Consider the following 24,006-nt stretch of genomic DNA (forward strand, 5'->3'; position numbering starts at 1 on the left):
GTTTAGAAACACTTAAGGAAACAGAAGAAAAAAACTAAAGGAAAAGATTTCAGGGAAGCAGTCTTGAAATCTGGAATAGTGGTGTAGGGGACTAGTATTTTTGTTAATGGCCTTTTAGAATTACTTGACATTGTTGATTATGTGTACATATAATTTTAAATAAAAATTTTAGAATTTGAGGCAATGGATTGCTAGAGATAACAACATTCCACATTGCACTTGATTTTAGGGAACATTAGAAGCTCTTATAAGTGTGGCTTTTCCTAGGAGCTAAAGTCTAAGCTGAGTATAAGGTGACTTAAGAGTTAATCCATTGGGAGGCTAGAACTGTGGCATAGTGGGCTAAGCCTCCACCAGTGGCCCCAGCATGTCATATGGGCTCCAGTTCATGTTCTGGCTGCTCCTCTTCCAGTCCAGCTCTCTGCTATGGCCTAGGAAAGCAGTAGAAGATAGCCCGGGTGCCTGGGCCTGGGCACCACATGGGAGACCCAGAAGAAGCTCCTGGCTCCTGGCTTTGGATTGGCCCAGCTCCGGCTGTTGGGGTCATTTGGGGGAGTGAACCAGCAGGTGGAACACCTTTCTCTCTGTCTCTCCCTCTCTCTGTCTGTAACTGTACCTCTCAAATAAGTAAATAAAATCTTTTAAAAAAGTTACCCATTGAATCTCTCAGAATGTAATTGATTATTAGTGATGTGTCTTCTCCCTTGCAACTTTGTTGAACCAAGTAGTATTTCCAAAAGATATTTTATTGATTTTCTTAATTTTTATAGGTTTATATTCATACAGTTTCACAATATGATACAAATAAATCCTTCCCCCTTTTATATTCTTTTTCTTCTTAAATGGCATTGCTTATGAAATGAACCAGTACTATTCAGAAGAAAGATGTTTGAAAGGATATTCTTTTTTTAAATTTTTATTTATTTATTTATTTATTTGACAGGCAGAGTGGACAGTGAGAGAGAGAGAGAGAGAAAGGTCTTCCTTTTGCCGTTGGTTCACCCTCCAGTGGCCGCTGTAGCCGGCGCGCTGCGGCTGGCGCACTGCGCTGATCTGAGGCAGGAGCTAGGTACTTATCCTGGTCTCCCATGCGGGTGCAGGGCCCAAGTACTTGGGCCATCCTCCACTGCACTCCTGGGCCACAGCAGAGAGCTGGCCTGGAAGAGGGGCAACCGGGACAGAATCCGGCGCCCTGACCGGGACTAGAACCTGGTGTGTCAGCGCCACAAGGCAGAGGATTAGCCTAGTGAGCCGTGGCGCCAGCTGAAAGGATATTCTTGTTTCTGTTTTTATGGTTTATCACTCAGTCTTACTCCATGCATTTCAAAACGAAGTGACAAATTTTATTTTTCTTGTACAGAGATAACTTTGCCTTCTGATCGTATATCTGATTGGTTTTAGTGATAACTCCTTAAAATATGTTGTTGAATGATGTTGGCTAGAATGTTCCTTAGATTCCTATTAATAAATTGTACTAGTCACTGTTCTTCCATTTGTGTTATATAGGTTTTAAAATTAACTCCAGTTCTGGTTCCTAAAAAGAGATCAGATAAAAGTTTGCTTGTAATATGAAAGCTTGGGGGGCTGGTGCTATGGCATAGCAGGTAAAACTGCCGCCCACAGTGCCGGCATGCCATATGGGCGCTGGTTTGAGTCTTGGCTGCTCCACTTCTGATCCAGCTCTCTGCTATGGCCTGGGAAAGCAGCGGAACCCTGCACCTACATGGGAACCTGTAGGAAGCTACTGGCTCCTGGCTTTGGATCGGCACAGCCAGTCAAATTAGGAGTGAACCATTGCATGGAAGATCTCTCTCTCTCTCTCTTTCTCTGTACCTCTCCTCCTCTCTTTGTGTAACTCTGACTTTCAAATAAATAAATAAATCTTTTAAAAAAATCATTAGAAAGTTTGGAAAACTGCGCTTACTCATTAAGAACAGGCAGAATCACCATATTGTGCAGTTTGTCCCCTTGGGTTTATACAGTGCATACAGCATGGTGGTGGCTGGCAGGAAATTTTAATATGAATTTAGTAGTTTTTTCTTTTCCTGTTGTCAGACTTCATTGTTTTGTGTTTCTGAAATAGATGTTTGACTGCCTTGTCAAATCTATTGGCATCTCATTGAAATAAGCTCCAGTGTATAAAAGGAAATCTCTCTTTTATTCCATTTGAAATAAAATTATATTTTGTTGGAGATTTTTAGTCCTGTGGATTTTCGGAATTAAATAAAATGCTAGTCGGTTCTGAAAGGACTTTAAAGTATTTAATATGAATGATAACATATTTAGTGAGTTCATTCATATAGTCGTCACTATAGTGAATGATAAAGAAATTGAAAAAATACAGTACTTCACAATCTAAAAGGTCACAGTCTCCTAGGAGAAAGTTAGGGTTTTAAGTATTGTGTAAAATAATGTAGACCACAGATTCTCGATAAGCATTCTTTTTGAGCAATTTGAATGTTTCTGACAGTCATAAAGCTACTACTTCTGTTGACACCACCCACCAGTGTACTATTTAAAATGAAAATTCACCATGGAACACTGAAATGGGGGAAATGGAGAGTCATTATTATAGGATATCATAATGTAATAAATGAAGCAAACCAAGTAAGAGAAACATTTTGAATTACTTATAAAATAGACAGTCATCATTATCAATGATATTTTGAGCAGTGCTTTTGTACAAGATGTAGGTGTTCTTTAAATTTCCTGTTGATAAGCTAAAGTTGTCATTCTAAAGAGAACTAAAATAGTATCTGTGTGCAGAGCTTAAAGGATCTAGAGAAGGGTTTTTGAAAGAAAATCTATAACCTTTTGAAGGAAATCTATAACCTTCCTGAACATGATAGTGTTGTTTAGATCTCCTGTATCCTAACTGATTTTTTTTTCAAGTGCACTTGTTCTTTCAGCTGTTGTGAGAGTGATTACAATCTCCAGTCACAGTTGTAGATGAACGGCTTTTTATTTTTTCTGTGCTGTTGTTGCTTACTGAATCTCAGCTCTGAGGCAATATATATTTAGGATTGTTATGCATCCCTGGTGAATTGGTCATTGTATCATTATGAAGCTTTATCCTTTTGTTAAGTCTGTTTTACCTTTTTATTAAGACTTTGTCTAGCTCTCATACTTCCAGTTTGCATAGTATTTTTTCACATTTTCTTTCAGTCTGTCAGCACACAGTTGGATTTCTTACCAAAAAAATTCACTTGATAATTATTTATTTGAATTGAGTTTTTTTAGTTTATTTACATTAAATATGATTGTAAATACATTGGTTTTAAATTTCTTGAGTTTGTTTTTTTTTTTTTTTTTTTGGCCCATCTGTTTTTTGCTGTTGTTATTATTGGTATTTTTCCTGTCATTTTCCTTTCTTGCCTGCTTTTGAGTTAATCGTACATTCCCATTTGCATAATTCTCTTGGCTCATGACATATTCTCATGCATTTTTTTCCAGTGGTTGCTCTAAAGATTACCTAATGTATCCATATTTTATTGCATTCTATATAGTTAATAGTATACCAGTTTACATCAAATGTAAAAATCTAATCATTTCTCCTGACCTGTGGGTTTGTTTAGATATACTTAGATCTGCTTGTGAGTTCTACATATGCTATCATGATGGTTTCCTGAAAACAATTGTACATCTTAATGATATGGAAATATAGAAATATGTCTACTGCTTTATCTTTACCCGTATATTTACTATTTCCAGAGCTCTTTTTTTCCTTTGTATAACCTCTATAGTTACTTTTCTTTTAATATCGTAGAGTAACAGTCGTAAGTTGTTGGAAGCTCAACTTCCAATTCAGCTTCATGCTAATATACACCCTTGGAGGCAGCAGGTGGTGATGGCTCACTGCCATCCATGTGAGAGATTCTGGATTGAGTCTTGTGCTCCTGGCTTCAGCCTGGCCCAGCCCTAGCTATTATGGGCATTTGGGGAGTGAAGCAGCAGATGGGAGATTTCTGTCTCTGTCTCTCTATCTTTGAAATTTTAGAGAGTAAATAAATTTGAAAATACAGTATGTTTACTGATTCGAACTTCTGGGTTTTCTTGAGGTTTGTTTCTGTTGACTGCCATTTCTCTTGCAGAAGGTCGTGTTTGTGTGTTCCTTCATGTGTTTACTAAGTTTTATTAACTGAATATTATCACTGATACTCAATAGAGACTATGAATTTAATGAAAAAGTGTTTATTGCTAAAAGGTGTTAATTGCTTCAGCAAATAGTTATTTTGGCTTGACTCAAACTTCAAATTCAGCCATCCTGTGGTGGAGCAGTGTGAAATCACCATTTATTTCTTTAAACTTCTGACTGTCTCCTTCTGACATATTTCTTGAAGTTTCTCTTGCTCATATTTAATTTAGGACCCAGCAAAGCACCTATAGTTGATATAAAAATTACACTATTTTCTTCTCTTTCATTTCATGTTTGCCAAGAGTTTTGTTCTCACTTTGCAGGCATTTCCTTAGCCCCCAACTTCATCCTCAAACTCCGTTACCAGTAGAACTGTTGCTTTCTGCTTCAGTATAAGTCATGTGGAACTAGTTGGACCAAGGTGTTTTTTTGCCCCCCCCCCCCCCCCCCCCCGGTAGAAACCATTTCACTTCTTAGAAGGATCAGCTTCCCTCCAGATTTTGCTGCTTTTTTTATTTTTAAAAACTTTTATTTAATAAATATAAATTTCCAAAGTACAGCTTTTGGATTACAGTGGCTTTTTCCCCCCATAACTTCCCTCCCACGAGCAACCATCCCATCTCCCGCTCCGTCTCCCATCCCATTCACATCCAGATTCATTTTCAATTATCTTTATATACAGAAGATCAATTTAGTATATACTAAGTAAAGATTTCAACAGTTTGCACCCACACAGAAACACAAAGTATAAAGTACTGTTTGAGTATTAGTTATACCGTTAATTCACATAGTAGAACACATTAAGGACAGAGATCCTACATGGGGAGTAAGTGCATAGTGACTCCTGTTGTTGATTTAACAGTTGACACTCTTGTTTATGGCATCAGTAATCACCCGAGGCACTTGTCATGAGTTGCCAAGGCTATGGAAGCCTTTTGAGTTCGCCAACTCCAATCTTATTTAGACAAAGTCATAGTCAAAGTGGAAGTTCTCTCTTCCCTTCAGAGAAAGGTACCTCCTCCTTTGATGGCCCGTTCTTTCCACTGGGATCTCACTCACAGAGATCTTTCATTTAGGTCATTTTATTTTTTGCCAGAGTGTCTTGGCTTTTCATGCCTGAAATGCTCTCATGGGCTTTTTGGCCAGATCCGAATGCGTTAAGGGCTGATTCTGAGGCCAGGATGCTGTTTGGGACACCTGCCATTCTATGAGTCTGCTGTGTATCCCACTTCCCATGTTGGATCATTCTCTCCTTTTTAATTCTATCAGTTAGTATTAGCAGACCTTAGTCCTGTTTATGTGATCCCTTTGACTCTTAATCCTATCATTATCAATTATGAACTGAAACTGATCACTTGGACTAGTGAGATGGCATTGGTACATGCCACCTTGATAGGATTGAATTGGAGTCCCCTGGTATGTTTCTAACTCTACCGTTTGGGGCAAGTCCGATTGAGCAAATGCCGAACTGTACATCTCCTCCCTCTCTTATTCCCACTCTTATATTTAACAGGGATCACTTTTCAGTTAAATTTAAACACCTAAGAATAATTGTGTGTTAATTACAGAATTCAACCAATAGTATAAAGTAGAACAAAAAAATACTAAAAGGGATAAAGTACTAAGTTGTTCCTCGACAGTCAGGACAAGTCATTGTATCTCATAGTGTCCATTTCACTTCAACAGGTTTCCTTTTTGGTGCATGGCTAGTTGTCACTTATCAGGGAGAACATATGATATTTGTCCCTTTGGGACTGGCATATTTCACTCAGCATGACGTGTTCCAGATTCCTCCATTTTGTTGCAAATGACCGGATTTCCTTGTTTTTTGCTGCTATATTGTATTCTATAGAGTACATGTCCCATAATTTCTTTATCCAGTCTACTGTTGATGGGCATTTAGGTTGATTCCAGGTCTTAGCTATTGTGAATTGAGCTGCAGTGAACATTGAGGTGCAGACAGCTCTTTTATTTACCAATTTAATTTCCTTTGGGTAAATTCCAAGGAGTGGGATGGTTGGGTTGTATGGTAGGGTTATATTCCGGTTTCTGAGGAATCTCCAAACTGACTTCCATAGTGGCTTAACCAGTTTGCATTCCCACCAACAGTGGGTTATTTTCCCTTTTCCCCCACATCCTCTCCAGCATCTAGATTTCTGAATGTGAGCCATTCTAACCGGGGTGAGGTGAAACCTCATTGTGGTTTTGATTTGCATTTCCATGTTGGCTAGTGATTCTGAACATTTTTTCATGTGTCTGTTGGCCATTTGAATTTCCTCTTTTGAAAAATGTCTATTGAGGTCCTTGGCCCATCTCTTAAGTGGGTTATTTGTTTTGTTGTGGAATTTCTTGATCTCTTTTTAGATTCTGGTTATTAATCCTGTATCAGTTGCATAGTTTGCAGATATTTTTCCCATTCTGTCAGTTGCCTCTTCACTTTCCTGATTGTTTCTTTTGCAGTACAGAAACTTCTCAATTTGATGTAATCCCAATTGTTGATTTTGGCTTTGACTGCCTGTGCCTCCGGGGTCTTTTCCAAGACAGATTTTGCTTCTTTTTGAGGTTCTTCAGAGCCTTCAAAGAAAATTGTTCTTAATATTTTGTCTGAAGGTTATATTTTTATCTACTGATAGGTTTAGTCAGACACAACCTGTTCATCTATTGTTGAAAGGTAGAACTCCCCCAGTCTTATAATGAAGAGACTTTAAGAACTGAATGGTTATTTCTAAATTGCCTTAGCTTGTATTGATGCTGGTGTAAGTTCATCAGAGACTAGTTGTGGTGTCTAAAAGTAGCATAGCCCAGGGTTGGGGAACAAGCAGTCCCACGGGCCATGTAAGGTGCATGAAACCATCCGGTCTGGCCCAGTCAAGGCAACAGTGGGACTTGAAATTCAATAAATCTGTGCAGGCTAATTTTTTTGTTGTTGTTTATTTTATTTTATTTTATTTTATTTTTTTTTTTGACAGGCAGAGTGGACAGTGAGAGAGAGAGATAGAGAGAAAGGTCAGGCTAATTTTTAAGTTAATAATTTTTTATGACCTGTGAATGACATTATAAATATCCAGGTGGCCTTTGGCAGAAAAAGAAAAGGTTCCCCGCCCCTGGTGGAGCCCTGACAATCCTGCTTTCAAGTCTTATAAGTGATTTGACATCCCAGGAGTATCTGAATATTCAAATAGCCATCAAGCAGGTTAAGTGACAACATAACACATCACAATTTGCTTTTGGTATCAGTAATTTTTCATAAGTTGATAAGGTTTTCATCTTTATTGAAATGATATTTGGCATTAACCATGGTAGAGAATGAGGAACTATATCTAGTCACTATTGGAGAATTTGTTTTCTTTCTTTTTCATGTTGCTTTTGGGCAGCATCATCTTTCCAAGTGTGGCCAGAAGGCACTCACAAAGGAAAAAATAAAATCCATTTTGAGATTAATAGACTTCCTTCCATGCTATCATTGGTGGTGCTCAGCCCAATTCCTCTTCCCCTCACTCTGTGACATCACTTTATTTTATTTTTAACCTTATTATTACCAAGTATAATTGTTTTATTTTGGCTCTTTGCACATTCTTGTCTTCTTTCACTGGAATACAAGTCTCACTCTTCAGCTACCTGTAGACTTAAAAAAATGTTTCCTTTTCTCCTTGAATTAGCATAGATTGGTTTCTGTTGCTTGTAGATAAGGAACTTGATTGATAAAGAAATTGTTCCCATATAATAGTTGTAGGGAACAAACACACAGGGAAATAGGATTGTTTATCTTGTCTAGGAGTTGGGTTTTTTGCTTCCTTTATTTGTATGATTTTAATTAACAAACACTTACATAGTGCTTACCATAGTACATGGTAAGCACCTGTAATTGTTTTATCTCATCCTAAGAATAACCGGAGATCATTCCAAGGTATAGAGGTAGAGGTAGGTCTTATTATTGGCTCCATTTTACAGATAAGGAAACAGACACGTAAGGTTAAATAACTTGCCCAAGGATACACACTTAGTGGATAGAAGAACTTTATTTCATCATTGCCTTCATTAAAGGCAAGGAAAAAATTCTGTGATCATTCAAGAATTGAAGTGGGGTAATCGATGGGGCACAGTGTTCAAAAACAAATGAAGCTTCTGTGTGACTGTTTTGACTGTGCTGCAGTTAGTGCAAGCTGTAGGGTCATGTCGCCACTACTGCAGAAAGATTGAAGGAATTTAAAGTTGACTGGATTGAGTAGACAACCTGAAGAAAGAATGACAGGATCCAAATCTGTATTTTTAGATGAAGATGGAAACTAGAACTCATACTATAATTGAGTTAACATAATTTCTTATATCTAAAAGACTTAGGGTTGTGGTGTTTCTAAATTGAATTCATTGTTTAATCCAGCATGAGCTGAATTCATATTCTTGCCAGGTTTCCAATTTGAGAATTAAGCTATTAATAAGTAAGAAGTGAGATCAATTACTCCAAACTGTTCTTCAAAAAGTCCTTTCAAGGAAAGAGGGTGCTCCTGAATGGTGCTTTGACAATCCTGTGGAAAGATGTAACTTTTTTGAAATATTTGTTTTAGAATCAGCCCTTAAGGCATTCGGATCTGGCCAAAAAGCCCATGAGAGCATTTCAGGCATGAAAAGCCAAGACACTCTGGCAAAAAATAAAATGACCTAAATGAAAGATCTCTGTGAGTGAGATCCCAGTGGAAAGAACGGGCCATCAAAGGAGGAGGTACCTTTCTCTGAAGGGAAGAGAGAACTTCCACTGTGACTATGACTTTGTCTAAATAAGATTGGAGTTGGCGAACTCAAAAGGCTTCCATAGCCTTGGCAACTCATGACAAGTGCCTCGGGTGATTACTGATGCCATAAACAAGAGTGTCAACTGTTAAATCAACAACAGGAGTCACTATGCACTTACTCCCCATGTAGGATCTCTGTCCTTAATGTGTTCTACTATGTGAATTAACGGTATAACTAATACTCAAACAGTACTTTATACTTTGTGTTTCTGTGTGGGTGCAAACTGTTGAAATCTTTACTTAGTATATACTAAATTGATCTTCTGTATATAAAGATAATTGAAAATGAATCTGGATGTGAATGGGATGGGAGACGGAGCGGGAGATGGGATGGTTGCTCGTGGGAGGGAAGTTATGGGGGGAAAAAGCCACTGTAATCCAAAAGCTGTACTTTGGAAATTTATATTTATTAAATAAAAGTTTAAAAAAAAAAAACAAAAAAAAGAAATAGTTGTTTTGATGACCATCTTGTAATAACTAACTTATAGTTAATTATAAATATGCCCTTTATATTCTCACTTAAGACTCATACACATTTATTCTTTATAAATTGGATGATTCATGCAATGCTCATGTTTAATATTGCAAGCTAAGGAATCTTTTAAAAGAAAATAACCAGAAACAGTTTAATCCTCAACCCAAAATATGACATGTTGCACCAAGTATTGGCTGACTGCAGCCAGTGGTCCTAATATTCTCCAAAATTTTTGCTGGCTCCTTTTATACCATCCTTGGTGCTGAAAATACAACACAGTCAAAGATTCTGACCCAAATGGCTTACAATCCAGGGTTTCTCCTTAGAGAATTAATACAGTTCTCTTTCTTTTCTTTCTTTGTTGGAATGTGAACATGTCTGATAAGAATGTCCGATTGCTCATGTCTTGTCCCTTAGTTTACCCCTTATTTTATTTTTATTTGAAAGATAGAATGAAAGAGAGGGAAAGAGGGAGAGATGAAGGGAGAGAGAGAGAGGGAAACAGAAAGAGAGAAAGAAACAAACAGATATCATCCATCTGCTGGTTCACTCCCTAAATGCCTGGAATAGCAGGCAGGGCCAGATGAAGCCAGAAACCAGGAACTCCAATATTTTCTTCCTCATAGATAACAGGGACCCAAACACTTGAGACATCGCTTGCTGTCTGCCAGGATGTGCATTAGCAAGAAGCTGGATCAGAGACGGAGTAGACAGGCCTCAGTCAAATATTTGATATTAGATGCCGGTGTTCCAAGCAGTAGCTTAACTTCGTGTGCCAAAATAACTTGCCTCTTAATTTAACAATAGCAGGAGTGGGTGTTTGGCCTAGCAGTTAAGCTGCCAATTGGGATGCCTGTATCCCCATTCGGAGTGCCTGGCTTCGAGTCCTGGCTCCCTATTCCAACTTCCTGCTAATGTGCATCCTGGGAGGCAACAGGTAATGGCCTAAGTAGTTGGGACCCTGGCACCCACATGTGAAACCTGGATTGAGTTCCTGGCTCCTAGCTTTGTCCTGGCCCAGCTCTGGTTGTGGTGGACATTTGAGATGTGAACCGATGGATGGATATGCATGCACACATGCTTGCTCGCTCTCTCCTTCTGTGTCTCTCAAATAAATAAACAATAAAAATAAACAGTAATAGCTTTGTGTATCACTGACATTGCTGTGTAACAAAATCATCCCAACACCAAGTGCATTTAATATTCCCCAGAGATCAGAGGGTTACCAGGAGTCAATTGGTTTAATCTGGGCTTAGCTAGGCATGGCTCTGTTTATGTATTTCTCTTCCTCTTTCTGGGATTAACCTGAGGAAGTCCTTCTGATGGTGACAGCAAAATTTTAAGAGAGTGCATTGAATCACAGAAAGGCTTCTTGAAGACTAGCTTGGGACATGCATGGCATCACTTCCAGCTTATTCTGTTGGCTAAGGAAAATTATATGACTAAACTTAAAGGATGGAGAACTATGCCCCACCTTCAGGGTGGGCACTAGAAAATTACATGACAAAGTTTGTGAAAATTAGGGCTAATGCACTCTTTCACAGATTGGTTTAGCATCAAGACAGCCTACCAGCTGTGTTGGGGGCGGGGGAGGGGGGGAGTTTCCTCACCCCTGTGAGAAGATGGTATGATAGTTCCAGTAACAGAAATATTTACTGGATATAATGGTAACAGTAAAGGAGAGGAGTAATCTCTGCTTTGTGAAGAAAGGGAAAGCTTTGTTGAGGAAATAGTCATATTAAGTTTAGAAGGATGAACAAGTCAGCATTTCTAGCAGAACATGTGCTGGTAGTACTAGCAGTCTTTTAACTCTTAGATATTGAAAGTAATTGAAATCTCCTGTATGTGCCTTGATAATGGAAGTCTCTAAAAGCCAGTGAATAACTTTTTATTTAGCTCTTTCATACATTATTTATGCGGTAGTTCTCAAACTTGTGTGTGTATTGCTTCTTGGCCTTTTGGTTAAGATCAAGTGCAAACTTGAATCAGCTGGACAACTTTGCTCAAACACAGTTTGCTGGATCCTATCCCCAAAATTTCTTATTCAGAAAGTCTAGAACAGAATCAGAGGGATTACTGATGCCATAAACAAGAGTGTCAATTTGTTAAGTCAACAACAGGAGTCACTGTGCACTTACTCCTCATGTAGGATCTTTGTCCTTAATGTGCTGTACATTGTGATTTAATGCTGTAACTAGTACTCAAACAGTATTTTTCACTTTGTGTTTCTATGTGGGTGCAAACTGTTGAAATCTTTATTTAATATATGCTAAACTGATCTTCTGTATATAAAGAGAATTGAAAATGAATCTTGATGTGAATGGAAGGGGGAGGGAGAGGGAAAGGGGAGGGTTGCGGGTGGGAGGGAAGTTATGGAGGGGGCAAGCCATTGTAATCCATAAGCTGTACTTTGGAAATTTATATTCATTAAATAAAAGTTAAAATAAATAAATAAATAAATAAAAATCACATGAAAAAAAAGAATCAGAGGGTTTGTAAATTTTTTTTAAGATTTATATATTTATGTATTTGAAAGTCAGAGTTGCACAGAGAGAGGAAGAGACGGAGAGAAAGATATATAGTCCATTTGCTGGTTCATGCCCTAAATGGCCACAACTGTCAGGGCTGGCCCAGGCGGAAGCCAGGATTTGGGAGTTTCTTCTGCATTTCTCATGTGGGTGTTAGGGGTCCAAGCATTTAGGCCATCCTCCACTGCTTTCCCAGGCACATTAGTAGGGAGTTGGATCGGAAGTGGAGCAGCTGAGTCTTGGCACCAGTGGCCATATGGGATGCTAGCGTCGCAAGCAGCAGCTTTACCCACTACACCACACACTGGCCCCAGGATTTGCATTTCTAACAAATTCCCAGATCCAGAGATAACACTTTGAGAGCTTTTGGCTTATTATATCTTTCCTGTGTGTTCTGGTGTTCTGCGACACTACTGTAGTAAGTATGTAAAGATAGAAAATGTCCCTGCTCTAAAATTGCTCATGGTAGGATGATAGAGACAAACAAGTAAATGTATGATGGAGTGAATGCTGTAAGACATGGAAATCTGGTTGCTATGAGAATACACCAAAGGAACATGTAACTCAGAATGCGACCAGAGACCACAGGTGTTTGTAAGACCCAGAGAAAACCCTTAATCCTGAGCTGAGTTTAACCAAAAATTTAAGAAAGTAACAACATAAAAAATATGAAAGCAATAATAGAAAAATGACTGTAAGTCATTCTTTGCATAAGATTGGAAAATGGATTCATCTTCAATGAATTTGATCAGAAATTTAAGACATTTTTGCTCAAGAATTTTATTTTCTTAAAAAGATTATTTAATTTATTTGAAAGGCAAAGTGACAGAGAGAGAGGGAGCAAAAGAGATCTTCCATCTGCTGGTTTACTCCCCAAATGGCTGCTGTGCCTGGCACTGGGCCAAACTGAAGCCGGGAGTTTGGAACTCCATCTGCATCTCTCATGCTGGTAGCAGGGGCCCAAGTACTTTGGACTGTCATCTGCTGTCTCCCTGGTACATTAGCATTAAGAGAATCAGAAGTGGAGTAGCTGGACTCAAACTGATGCTCTGATATGGGATGTGTTCCACATGGTGCCTTCTCCTACTGCGCTACGATACCCACCCCTTGCTATTTTTATTTTTAAGAAGTCAGAGAAAGATGTTAGGTTTATCTTGTGTAATTCTATTTTTTCACAATAACTGCTAGAAATTTTATCTATGTCAGAATGCAGACAAAGCTAGATAAGAGTGGAGGCCATCAGAGCTCATGAAACAGTTGGTTAGGGAGCTTGCTCTGGAGTTCAGGTAGTCGGCCCAGAGGTGAGCAGGATCAGCTACCCATTGCAGTTGTAGGCAAGTGTGCAACTTTCAGATGAAGTGACATCTTTGCCTCAAGAACAGCACTGAGAAAGTTGCTTGAATATTAGGCAATGGGCCTGGTCAGGCCTGTAGATAGGACTTATATGGGCATGGGAAGATGGGGGCAGGAATTGAATAAAAGGGTACTTGATGAGTTAGTTGATTTATTTGCCAAGTAAATAGAAAAGACAGCATGACAATTGATGAGGCTAGTTTAGAGGAACAACTAAACTCATGAAGTTATCTTCACCATATAGACATTCTGTACTTTTAATGAAGCAATCCTGCATTATGCTGTCATTTCAGCCCAAAGGGGTAAGTAACTACCCTTCCAGGCTGTGGGACATCTGCCAATCTATATCCATTTATATTTTTTAATCAAAAGTGTTTATGTAAAGCTGTGTAGAGCATTTCATTTTAAGTATGTTCTCCCAGTAGAGGGAGTAGAAGTCAAGAAGAAATTATAAAATAAATGATCAACCTTTAAAATTGAGTAGTGCCCCTGTCTCTCTTACTTTAACTCTGACTTTAAAATAACTAAATAAATCTGTAAAGAAAGAAAGGGAGAGGGAGCAGAGTTGTTGCATAACTGATAAATCCTCCCTCTGTGATACCTGCAACCTATATGTCACCTGCAGTGCCGGCCACTTCCTGTCCTGGATACTTCACTTCCCATCCAGCTTCCTGATAATGACCTGGGAAAAGCAGCAGAAGACGGCCTGAGTTTTTGGTACACTGCCACCTATGTGGGAGACCCAAATGAAGCTCCTGGCTTTGGCTTGGCCCAGTGCTGGCCATTGTGGCCATTTGGGGAGTGAACCAATGGATGGAATATCTCTCTCTCTCTAACTCTGATTTTCAAAATGAATAAATAAATCTTTAACATAAAATTGTGTAGTCCAGTGTGTTTTCATTGAAATTAAATTGTTAATGGAAATTATTCATAGTATTTTAAATTAGCCTTTTGAAATATAATTTAATAATGAAATCTTGTAACCTTTTTCTTAGCATACTTCTGTGGATGGATACACTGAACCACACATCCAGCCTACCAAATCAAGTAGCAGACAGAACATCCCTCGTTGTAGAAACTCCATTACGTCAGCAACAGATGAACAGCCTCACATTGGAAATTATCGTTTACAAAAAACAATAGGGAAGGGAAATTTTGCCAAAGTGAAATTGGCAAGACATGTTCTAACTGGTAGAGAGGTAAGTTTTTTTTGCTGCCTTTTAATATTTTCCTAATAGACTACCTGAAATGTAATGTATTGGAGTGAAGTGGACATTTTGAGATTTGATGATTGTTTACAGCCCTTATCTCTTTCATTGAGTGTTTTTTTTTTCTTCATACTATTTGTTTATCTCTTTTACTTTGTGTAGGATTAACATCATTAAGTAAGCTGAAAATAGATCTTTGTGAAAAATAAGAGTGGGAATGTGACAGGGAGGAAGAAAAAGGGTTGGACTGAGGGCGGGAGGGAGGGTAAGGGAAGTATCACTATGTTCCTAAATCCATATAAATGAAATAAAATTTTAAAAAATAAAAAGCTTTCCGAAACCTCTTCAGAGTCTTCTATGAAAGATTTCCTATAGCTGATGTCAGGGAATAAATGACACTTGCAATATGGTAAATATACATGATTGGGTATGTGTGAATGAAATGTTAGTAGACAGAGCTGTGTCATTGTGTGAAAGCTGACCTTTTAACATTTAGAAATGAATCTCCCCTCTATATTAATATCTATTATAACCCAGCTATGCTTTAGATGAGCTGTTTTCAGGCTTCTCTTTCATTTTTGGTTTCTGGGAATATTTCTGATTGCCATTGCTACCCAACCCCAGGAACAAGGCTAGGATAAGTTGGTTTTTATTAATTTATTAATAATGAAAATATTAATTATTAATTAGTAATGTTTAAAGTATGCTAGATGTAAATAAGTAGAAAGCCACACACTAATTAATTTTTGTCTGTTTTAGAGACTACAATGAGCAAATAGTGCTATTATACAAGTTGTTTTCTCAGGTTTTAAGAGAATTGGTTGTTTAAAATCCCATGTATTTTAAATTATCTGTATTTAAAGTAAAAACTTGTAGATATGTGCATTGTACATATGTGTCTGTATGTTGAGGTTAAAGACTTTAAAGAGTTAAGCTTTTAACATTTTGTATTATGTAGTGTTCATTGGATCTCCTTAGGATATTATTTTAAAACTCAACCATAAGATTGGTTGAATAATTTTTCTGTTTGCTCTATACTCAATATTATTGCCATTTCCCATTTAATTTACTCATTTCTTATCCTAGGAGCTGTTCTGACACAGGCTGCACTAGGCAGAGCCTTGGAAGATACGCAAATACATTTTATCAGTTTGCTATAAGGAAGCTTGGTATCTAATCTCTCTACCCATAGAATAATTTTATTCACAAAATGCTTTATTTACCGCAGATTTATAAGACACTCCCTCCTATAATTACTGTTTACCAAGATCATGAATAAAAGATTAAGATATAGAAGGGATTTTATTTTAAAATGAGAAACTTGTAAGAAATAGCAGATTTAATTTCATTGGCTCAGGATTAGATAGATTAAAGACAGATCAGTGGAATATATTCTAAGGTCACCAGATTATCAAAGCTTTACCATCCAATTATGTGAACACTTGAGTAGAGCTAAACTATATCTAGTTAAGGAGGAAAAATTATGTTTTTTTACTAAGTTTTTATATATTAAAAATATATTCTGAAATATGTATGTTTAATGATTCTCTCTTTTAGGTTGCTGTGAAAATAATAGACAAAACTCAGCTAAATCCTACCAGTCTACAAAAGGTATTTAATTAATTTAATAATAAGTAATTAGAATGGTTGTTTATTTTTAATATGTGACGTTATATAAAGTTAATTATCCTAAATTTCCTATTAGGTACAATATTACACTTAATCATTATAAAAATGAAAGACTTCATATGAAGCATAATTCTGATGATATATAAAGTAATTGAAAAATATCTATAGCTTGAATGCTTATACCATATGAAAGGAGTTTCTCTTTGAATCAGCTATAATAAAACTGTATCAAATATTTTGAAGTATCCAAGGTTCTTCTTAATTTAATGTCTAGTCATGATAAATATTGTCATAAGTCTGTTCCTTTTCTTGTTTTACTTGCTCTTCTACAAGAACTTGTTCTTTGAATAATTCACAATAAGAAGTGTTTCTTCAAAGGGTTAAATATCAAACAGCATAAGAAAGAAGTGAAAGCAGCTAGGATGGGGATTGCATTGGTCAACCAAAGCTGTTTTGTGTTATTTTATTACTTCAGTGAAAAAACTTCTTCAGACACATAACATATTTTGAAGGTGTACTGCCTTGGGCAATTGGCCTGGCAATTAAGATCTTATTAGGATGCCTGCATTCCATATTGGAGTACCTGGATTGGGGTCCACTCAACCCCAGATTCCGTATTCCTCTTAGTGAACACATCCTTTGATGCAACACGTTAAGGACTCAAGTAGTTGTATCCTGCCTCCCATCCGGGAGACTTCGTTTGCATTCCTGGCTCCCAGCTTCAGCCTGACTCAGCCCTGACCATTGCAGGTATTTGGGGAGCGATTGGTAGCTCACTTTGTAGAGACTGACCAATCTCTCTCTCGTTTCTCTCTCTCTCTGCCAGTCAAATAAAAAAAAAAAGATAATATATTTTAAACACAAATTAAAAACTCTTATGAGGGGAAAGAGTTGGCAGCATTTTAGCCTAGCAGTGAAGACACCTGCCTCCCAAATCTGAGGTCTAAGTTTGATACCTTCCTAGATCTAATTCCTGACTCCAGAATCCTGACAGTGCAGAACCTGGGAGATAGCAGTAATGGCTCAAGTAATGGAGTCAATGCCACCCATGTCAGAAACCTGGTAAGTTCCCAGCTCCTAGTCACAGCCTGGCTCAGCCCTGGCTGTTTCTTGCATTTAGAGAGTGAACCAGTGGATGGATTCTCCCTGTCTCTGTCTGTCTCCCTATTTGTATCTGTCTCTGTATCTCTACCTCCAAATAAATTTTTGAAAAGTAGTTAATTTTAAAAAGTATATCAAAATACTCTTTATGCTATCTATGTCCTTTGTATATAGTAGGGTGTATGCTTTGTAATTTTTATTATAATGTAGCAAGTTCATAGTCACATATGTAAATGTGACATAAATAACTCCATAAACTGTACTTTGGAAATTATATTTACTAAATAAAAGTTTTAAAAAAATAAATAAAGGCTAAAAAAAAAGAAAAAAAAATTACTTTGGATTCCTAAAACAGGATTTTTTTAAAAAGATCTGGTATTATTTTAAAGGTACAGTTACTGAAAGAGGGGGAAAGAGAGAGAATCTTCTAACCTCTGGTTCACTCCTGACATGGTCACATTGGCTAGGATTGAGCCAGGCTGAAGTCAGGAGCCTGGAATTCCATCTGGTTTTCCATGTGGGTACAGAGGTACAAGGATTTGGGCCTTCTACTGTTTTTCCAGGCACATTGACAGAGAGCTGGATTGGAAGTGGAGCAGCTGGGACTCGAACCAGCACCCATGTAAGATGCTGACATTGCAGGAGGCAGGTTAATTCACTGTGCCACAATGCCAGCCCCCAAAGAATATTATAAGAAATTTTTAATTTTTAATAGGGTATATTTAACTAGACTTGCTGTGATTGTAACATTAGATTAAACTTTTGGGTTTGTGATATGAAAAATTTCTTCCCAGTTGGATCAATGCCAGATAAATTAAATCCCCTTTAAATATGACAACCAATGTAACTTTTCATAACACTGAAATTTCTACTCAGAACATGAAAGGTTGCTGTAGTTTTTATATGAATGTATATGCACATACTATAGGTCTCTTTAGGGAGAAAGCCTCTTTTAACACCAGTCTTTCAGTGAATCATGATGCATTTGTGTGAATGATAAAAAGACATCCTCCCTGAGCCTGTGAATTACCCAAAGATGTTGATTTTTACTGGCTGGGAGCCAGGGTGGCAATTTTGCCCACCCCTGTGCTGAAAACCCTTTGAAAATCCACAAACTGGAGAACTGTACCTACTGTCTCTGTCCAGACCTGCCTTGCTTTTCCACTTTTCCTCGATTAAGCCCTGATTTATTCTGGTTGACTGAATGATTTTAAATGGCATTTAGAACTTATGAAGGCCTCTTGTGCTAGCTGAGACACACAGTCATGTGTCCCTCACTCTGGCTTTCCCAAGGGGTCCTGGAGAAGGTCATGAAGCAGATTTGTGCTGTTGAAACATAAGAACACAACACTGAATATTGCTTTGTTTATGTGAATAACTAAAAAATGTGCTTGCTGATGCCAGGTAATTTCTGTTACGAATTCTGCTATTTGTGCTGATAAATTGTTGCTTTTCCAAACAGGCTTATAAAGCATGATACCATTTTGTTTTCTTCAATCTGTGAAAATAAAAGCAAACATTGGGATTCACTAAATATAGCCGATACACTGTGTGTGCAATGGTTATATAAAAAATACATTTATATTCATAGATTACTTTCTGTTAAAAATTTAAAAAAATAATCCAGGCTTGGATTATTTCTTCTGTGTTACAGAACATTCAACATTTGACCTTACCCTGTCCATGTGGCCAGGAGGGTGTCATAGTCAGTCATATGTAAATAATAAACAGTGAGGTGAAAAAACATTGTTTTCCTTCACATTTAGTCCTATAGATAAAAAATCGTAAAATATACCCCTTGCATTAGGCATGCTTATGAAAAGACAGGTGGATGATAGCACATTTTCATGAAATAAGTTCATTTTAATGTCACCTCCAGAAGTGTTTGCATAAATCTTCGTCTGGTTTGATCTGATTTTATGCTGTCTCCATACATCTCTTTCTGTGTATTTCTATGGGAATACTGCCTACCTTTGCCAACATCAGTGATAGATAAAATAATCTAACATTGAGATGCCAGCTGTTTAAAACTTCTAAAATGCAAAGTTCTAAAGAACAGTTTGCTTTTTGAATTGCTAAGCATCATTGGCTTCAACATTGTTCATAAAATATGCTCATATTATTTGTATTACCTGTTTTGAATGAATGGAACCCAGTTTTTAAATTTCAGAGTTAAAAAAGTATCTAAGGTAGGTGCTATAAGTATTCATTCCTCTTTGAAGCATCTGTCCCAACTCATGTATTTGTGTTATTTGGAGGAAGATTCACAAACCATAATCATGAGCCCTGGATATCTTCTAAGCAGCTCAGTGATGTTGAGGGAAAAGTGAAGCAATGAAGCAATTTTGCTTAAAGTAAATAAATTTGAAATGTAAGATTATTATTTTCTCAGAAACCCCACTAATTTGAATCTTGTACATATTGGCTTAACCATGGATGACAAAAGTTTCTTAGTCTGTCTCACCTCACTGTCACCAGAGTGCAGTTTGTCTCTGCTATCATGTTTATATCTTCTGCATATTGTTACTGTGCTTTATTATGTTACCAGTTCACAGAAAAGGTTCAGTGGTTCAGGTTTGATCTCCTTAGTAGTAAAACCTGTAAGGAAAAAAAAGATCAAGATTTGTACAAGTCAGAATTATGTTACCAAATTGTAGAGGTCTTCTGCATTAAAATTATACAGAATGTGAATCTGTGCTAGGACAGTGGTTTTGCCTGAGCAGGAAAAGTATAAAAACTTTGAATAATTGCCATCTTAAAATTAGATTTTATTAATTAAATAATCTTCCATTTACTGCTAGTGTCCAGTGAGTTTAGCCATTGAAATTTTTGTGAGTTTTCAATTTAAGCCCAAGGACCTGTCTGTAGTCCAGGAAATTTTCTAGCGGTTCTGGAAAATAGTCTTCACTACGTTGAAAAATTTGGCTACTAAAGAGAAAACAGAACTGTGGGTGCAATGTTTAGAAATCAGTGTCTTTGAGCAAATTATCAAGAAACCAAACTTGTAAAACCAAACACAAAATTATTAACATTTTGTTCCATGGGTGAGCAGAAGAACTTTTTTTTTTAATATTCCTTAACTAATATTCCCTAACAAATGTCTCTAGGGGACATAAATTGATACACTAGTTATAGCACATTTCACTTGACAGTTAAACAAAAGTGCTTCCATATGAATATTCCCTTCAAATAGTTCTTGTCATGTGTATGGGTCATTGGAAAGAAAATCTTGTTCAATTCTTTTTTAAAAAATGTTTTTCTATTGTCTCTGTTTAATACAGAAAAATTAGGCCGGCGCCGCAGCTCACTTGCCTAATGCTCCATCTGCAGCGCTGGCATATCCCGGGTTCTAGTCCTGGTTGGGGCGCCGGATTCTGTCCTGGTTGCTCCTCTTCCAGTCCAGCTCCCTTCTGTGGCCTGGAAAGGCAATGGAGGATGGCCCAGTACCTTGGGCCCTGCACCCATATGGGAGACCAGGAGGAAGCATCTGGCTCCTGGTTTTGGATCGGCGCAGCATGTGGGCCGCAGCACGCTGGCCATAGCGGCCATTTTGGGGGTGAACCAACGGAAAAGGAAGACCTTTCTCTCTGTCTGTCTGTCTGTCTCTCTCTCTTTCTCTCTAACTCTGCCTGTCCAAAAAAAAAAAAAAAAACCAGAAAAATTACACACATTTATAGGGAACCAAGCACTGTCTCAGTACATGTATGAGTATACATTGGATGCTGTTCAAACCTAGACATAGACATACCTATCTCCACAGTTATCATCTGTTTTTGATGATCTTGACCAATTCTTATGTATTCAGTGAAAACCCAAAGTTATTAGAGAATTTATAGAATTTATTTTGTAATCTAAAGTGAGCCTGTAAAAATTAATATTAGGTAATATTACCATTACCTAAAATATCAACAGTTTAAATGTTGAGGATAAAATCACCAAATTTTTTGAGAAGACCAAACTGTGTTTCAAGCAATTCATTGACAAAAAATACGACTTTTCCAGGCCTTGTTTATCTTCTGTAGATATTCAAGAAAAGGTTCAGTTACACCTTACTAGGCTGATGTAACACACATTGCAACATCCAAGTATGAAAGATACCTTCTAGAACAAGCATATCAAAAATATATTAAGAGTTTATTTGAGGGTATCCCTTAAATTAAAATTTCAGTCACTTGATTTTTGAGTGTGATAAGCTCAGCCAACTAGAGTTTGTCTTAGAGCTGAAAGTAATCTCCAGGGAGAAGTAACTTACATAACATTGGGTCCAGGGACCAATCTGAATTATCTGACACATCACCTAAAAGTTATTCTTTTCTCCAGTCAGTCTATGATTGGGACTTGGAATTTTAAGTTTAGCAGAAATAAAAAAGTAAAAAGGAGACATGGTTAGAACTAAATGTCCTTGAGCCCAATACTTGTGCTTATTAATTAATTCTTAACCCAATGACTATTTTTTGAACTTTTTTTTCCTCTTCATGTTTTCCTCTGCTTGTTTTGGCTCCTCCTTTTCTGTTTCCCTAAAATGGGATCATTGTCCTTTTGCTGGCCACTAAATGTTGTAGGTTTGCAAGTCTAGGTTCCAGAATGTCTCTTTTCCTTCTGTATTCTCTTTTTAATTTGTCTCAAAAGTTACCATCATTTAAATTATCACCTGTTGGTAAACTCAAAAATGCATGTCTGAAACTCAGACTTCTGTTAATTTGCTTGTAATCTTCTATCAAAGATACTGCAAACTCATCATGATGTCTAAAACTGAACTTGATCTCCTTGCCTCCTTGCATATTTTAAGCAAATGATAGAATGCATGAACAGACACTGCTGGGACTTCTAAGATGAATGAAAAGCAGTTCCAACAATCATATGACCAGGAGCTGCATTAAATGGTTAAAAGATACATTAGAGGGGTTTAAGATGGCGGAGTAGGGAGGGAGCTTACTGCTCTAGTCTAGCAGAAGATAGTTTTAAAAGAAAGTACACTCTCAGGGAAGAGTTATGGAGAAGATGGCACAGGAAACTCCACGCAAATCTGAGGCATACTGTGGACCTACATGGAGAGTGGGACATCCACAACTCATGACCCCAGCAGCCAAAAACCTCCACACTAGTTTTGGAGAATGAGGTGAGACCAGTCTGCAGCAGCCCAAGCCACTGGCGATAAAGCTGCAGGAAGAACCTGGAGGGAATCTGGCTTGGAGCCCAGTGGGGGATAGTGTACCCTCCAAATGAGAGTAGAAAAAAGGAAGGGAAAGTTTTTCTCTCCCTGATCACCCTGCAGTGTCATCCTGTAATAAGCCAAGAGATGCGGGTACCATTTTGGACATATATAACAACTACACCATCTTATATCCAAGCCCAGCAACCAGCCCAGCAGAGACAACTGAGTCTGGCAGGGAGAACTGACATGGGGCTTGGTTCTTGGGACTATGGGAGGCTTGTGTGCCAGGACTGTGAAAACACTGAGGCTGCATGGGAGGGCTCAGGGTGTGGCAGGGACTTCGGGCAGTCACTGTAGGAGGCTCCACACATTTAGAGCTCCCTGGTTCCCTGGTAAAGGACATTGTTGTGGAATCTGTGCTTACTGCAAGGACTGCACAGATCTTTTGTGTGTTTTTTGTGGCAGCATGGATGAATACTATATCCCACAGGGGCTAGTGCCCAGGCATTGGCCTCCTTTGAGGAGAGGAGGTGAGCTGAGTCTAAACCAACAGAGCAGAACAAACCTCCCTTCTGATTAAAAAAAGAGATTTATCATGCCCAACCTAGGTGTCACCTTGGACACTCCCTTCACCCTGAAGCACTGAACAGAGCTCCCAGGCCACACCCACCACACGCCACCAGGTATACACTGGAGAAGTAGACACCACTAATCCACAGAGGCATAGTCCAAAGATAAAAGCTGCCACAGCAAAAAAAACAGAAACCAAAGAGTATCTCCACAAATGCCTCATAATAAACACACTAATTCAAAAGACAAGAATAAGGAAAACAGCATGACTCCCCAAGACCACAACACTTCAATACTAGATTATGAAGACAAAGGTATTGAAGAAATGCCAGAAATGGAATTCAAAAAATTGATCGTGGGATTACTTAGAAGTAATCAGAAGCAAATGCACAAACTACTGAAATCTGTACATGACATGAAAGAAAATTTCTACGAAATTGAGATCTTAAAGAGAAGTCCAGGCCGGCGCCGCGGCTCACTAGGCTAATCCTCCGCCTAGCGGCGCCGGCACACCGGGTTCTAGTCCCGGTTGGGGCGCCGGATTCTGTCCCGGTTGCCCCTCTTCCAGGCCAGCCCTCTGCTGTGGCCAGGGAGTGCAGTGGAGGATGGCCCGGGTGCTTGGGCCCTGCACCCCATGGGAGACCAGGAAAAGCACCTGGCTCCTGGCTCCTGCCATCGGATCAGCGCGGTGTGCCGGCCGCAGCGCGCTGGCCGCGGCGGCCATTGGAGGGTGAACCAACGGCAAGGGAAGACCTTTCTCTCTCTGTCTCTCTCTCTCACTGTCTACTCTGCCTGTCAAAAAATAAAAAATAAAAAATAAAAATAATAAAAAAAAAAAGAGAAGTCCAAATGAAATCTTGGAAATGAAGGATTCAATAGAACAAATAAAAAATGCAGTGGAAAGCCTTAACAACAGAATTAGTGAAGCAAAAGAAAGAATATCTGACTTAGAAGACAAAGCACAGGAAATTATACACTCAGACTAAAGACAAGAAGAAAATTAGAAACCTAAAAAACACTGTTGGGAATCTACAGGGTACTATCAAATGATCCGATATACGG

General features: G+C 38.1%; 1 protein-coding gene across 6 annotated transcripts in view; it reads left to right on the forward strand.

Moving 5' to 3' along the window:
- Positions 1 to 24,006, forward strand: part of MARK1 (microtubule affinity regulating kinase 1) — a 160,198-nt gene that overhangs the window by 60,609 nt on the left and 75,583 nt on the right. For 4 of the 6 annotated variants that reach the window (XM_008268408.4, XM_051820590.3, XM_051820589.3 and 1 more), the window contains exons 2-3: positions 14,277 to 14,480; positions 16,047 to 16,100. In XM_008268408.4, coding sequence (XP_008266630.1) covers positions 14,277 to 14,480; positions 16,047 to 16,100 — 258 coding nt within the window. Of the gene's footprint in view, positions 1 to 14,276; positions 14,481 to 16,046; positions 16,101 to 18,512; positions 18,624 to 24,006 lie in introns of all 6 variants that reach the window. The other 2 variants (XM_089312218.1, XM_089312219.1) reach the window with 1 other exon arrangement.

The sequence above is a fragment of the Oryctolagus cuniculus genome, chromosome 13 (assembly GCF_051225735.1).
Source record: "Oryctolagus cuniculus isolate XC-2025 breed Fujian yellow rabbit chromosome 13, ASM5122573v1, whole genome shotgun sequence".
NCBI lineage: Eukaryota > Metazoa > Chordata > Mammalia > Lagomorpha > Leporidae > Oryctolagus > Oryctolagus cuniculus.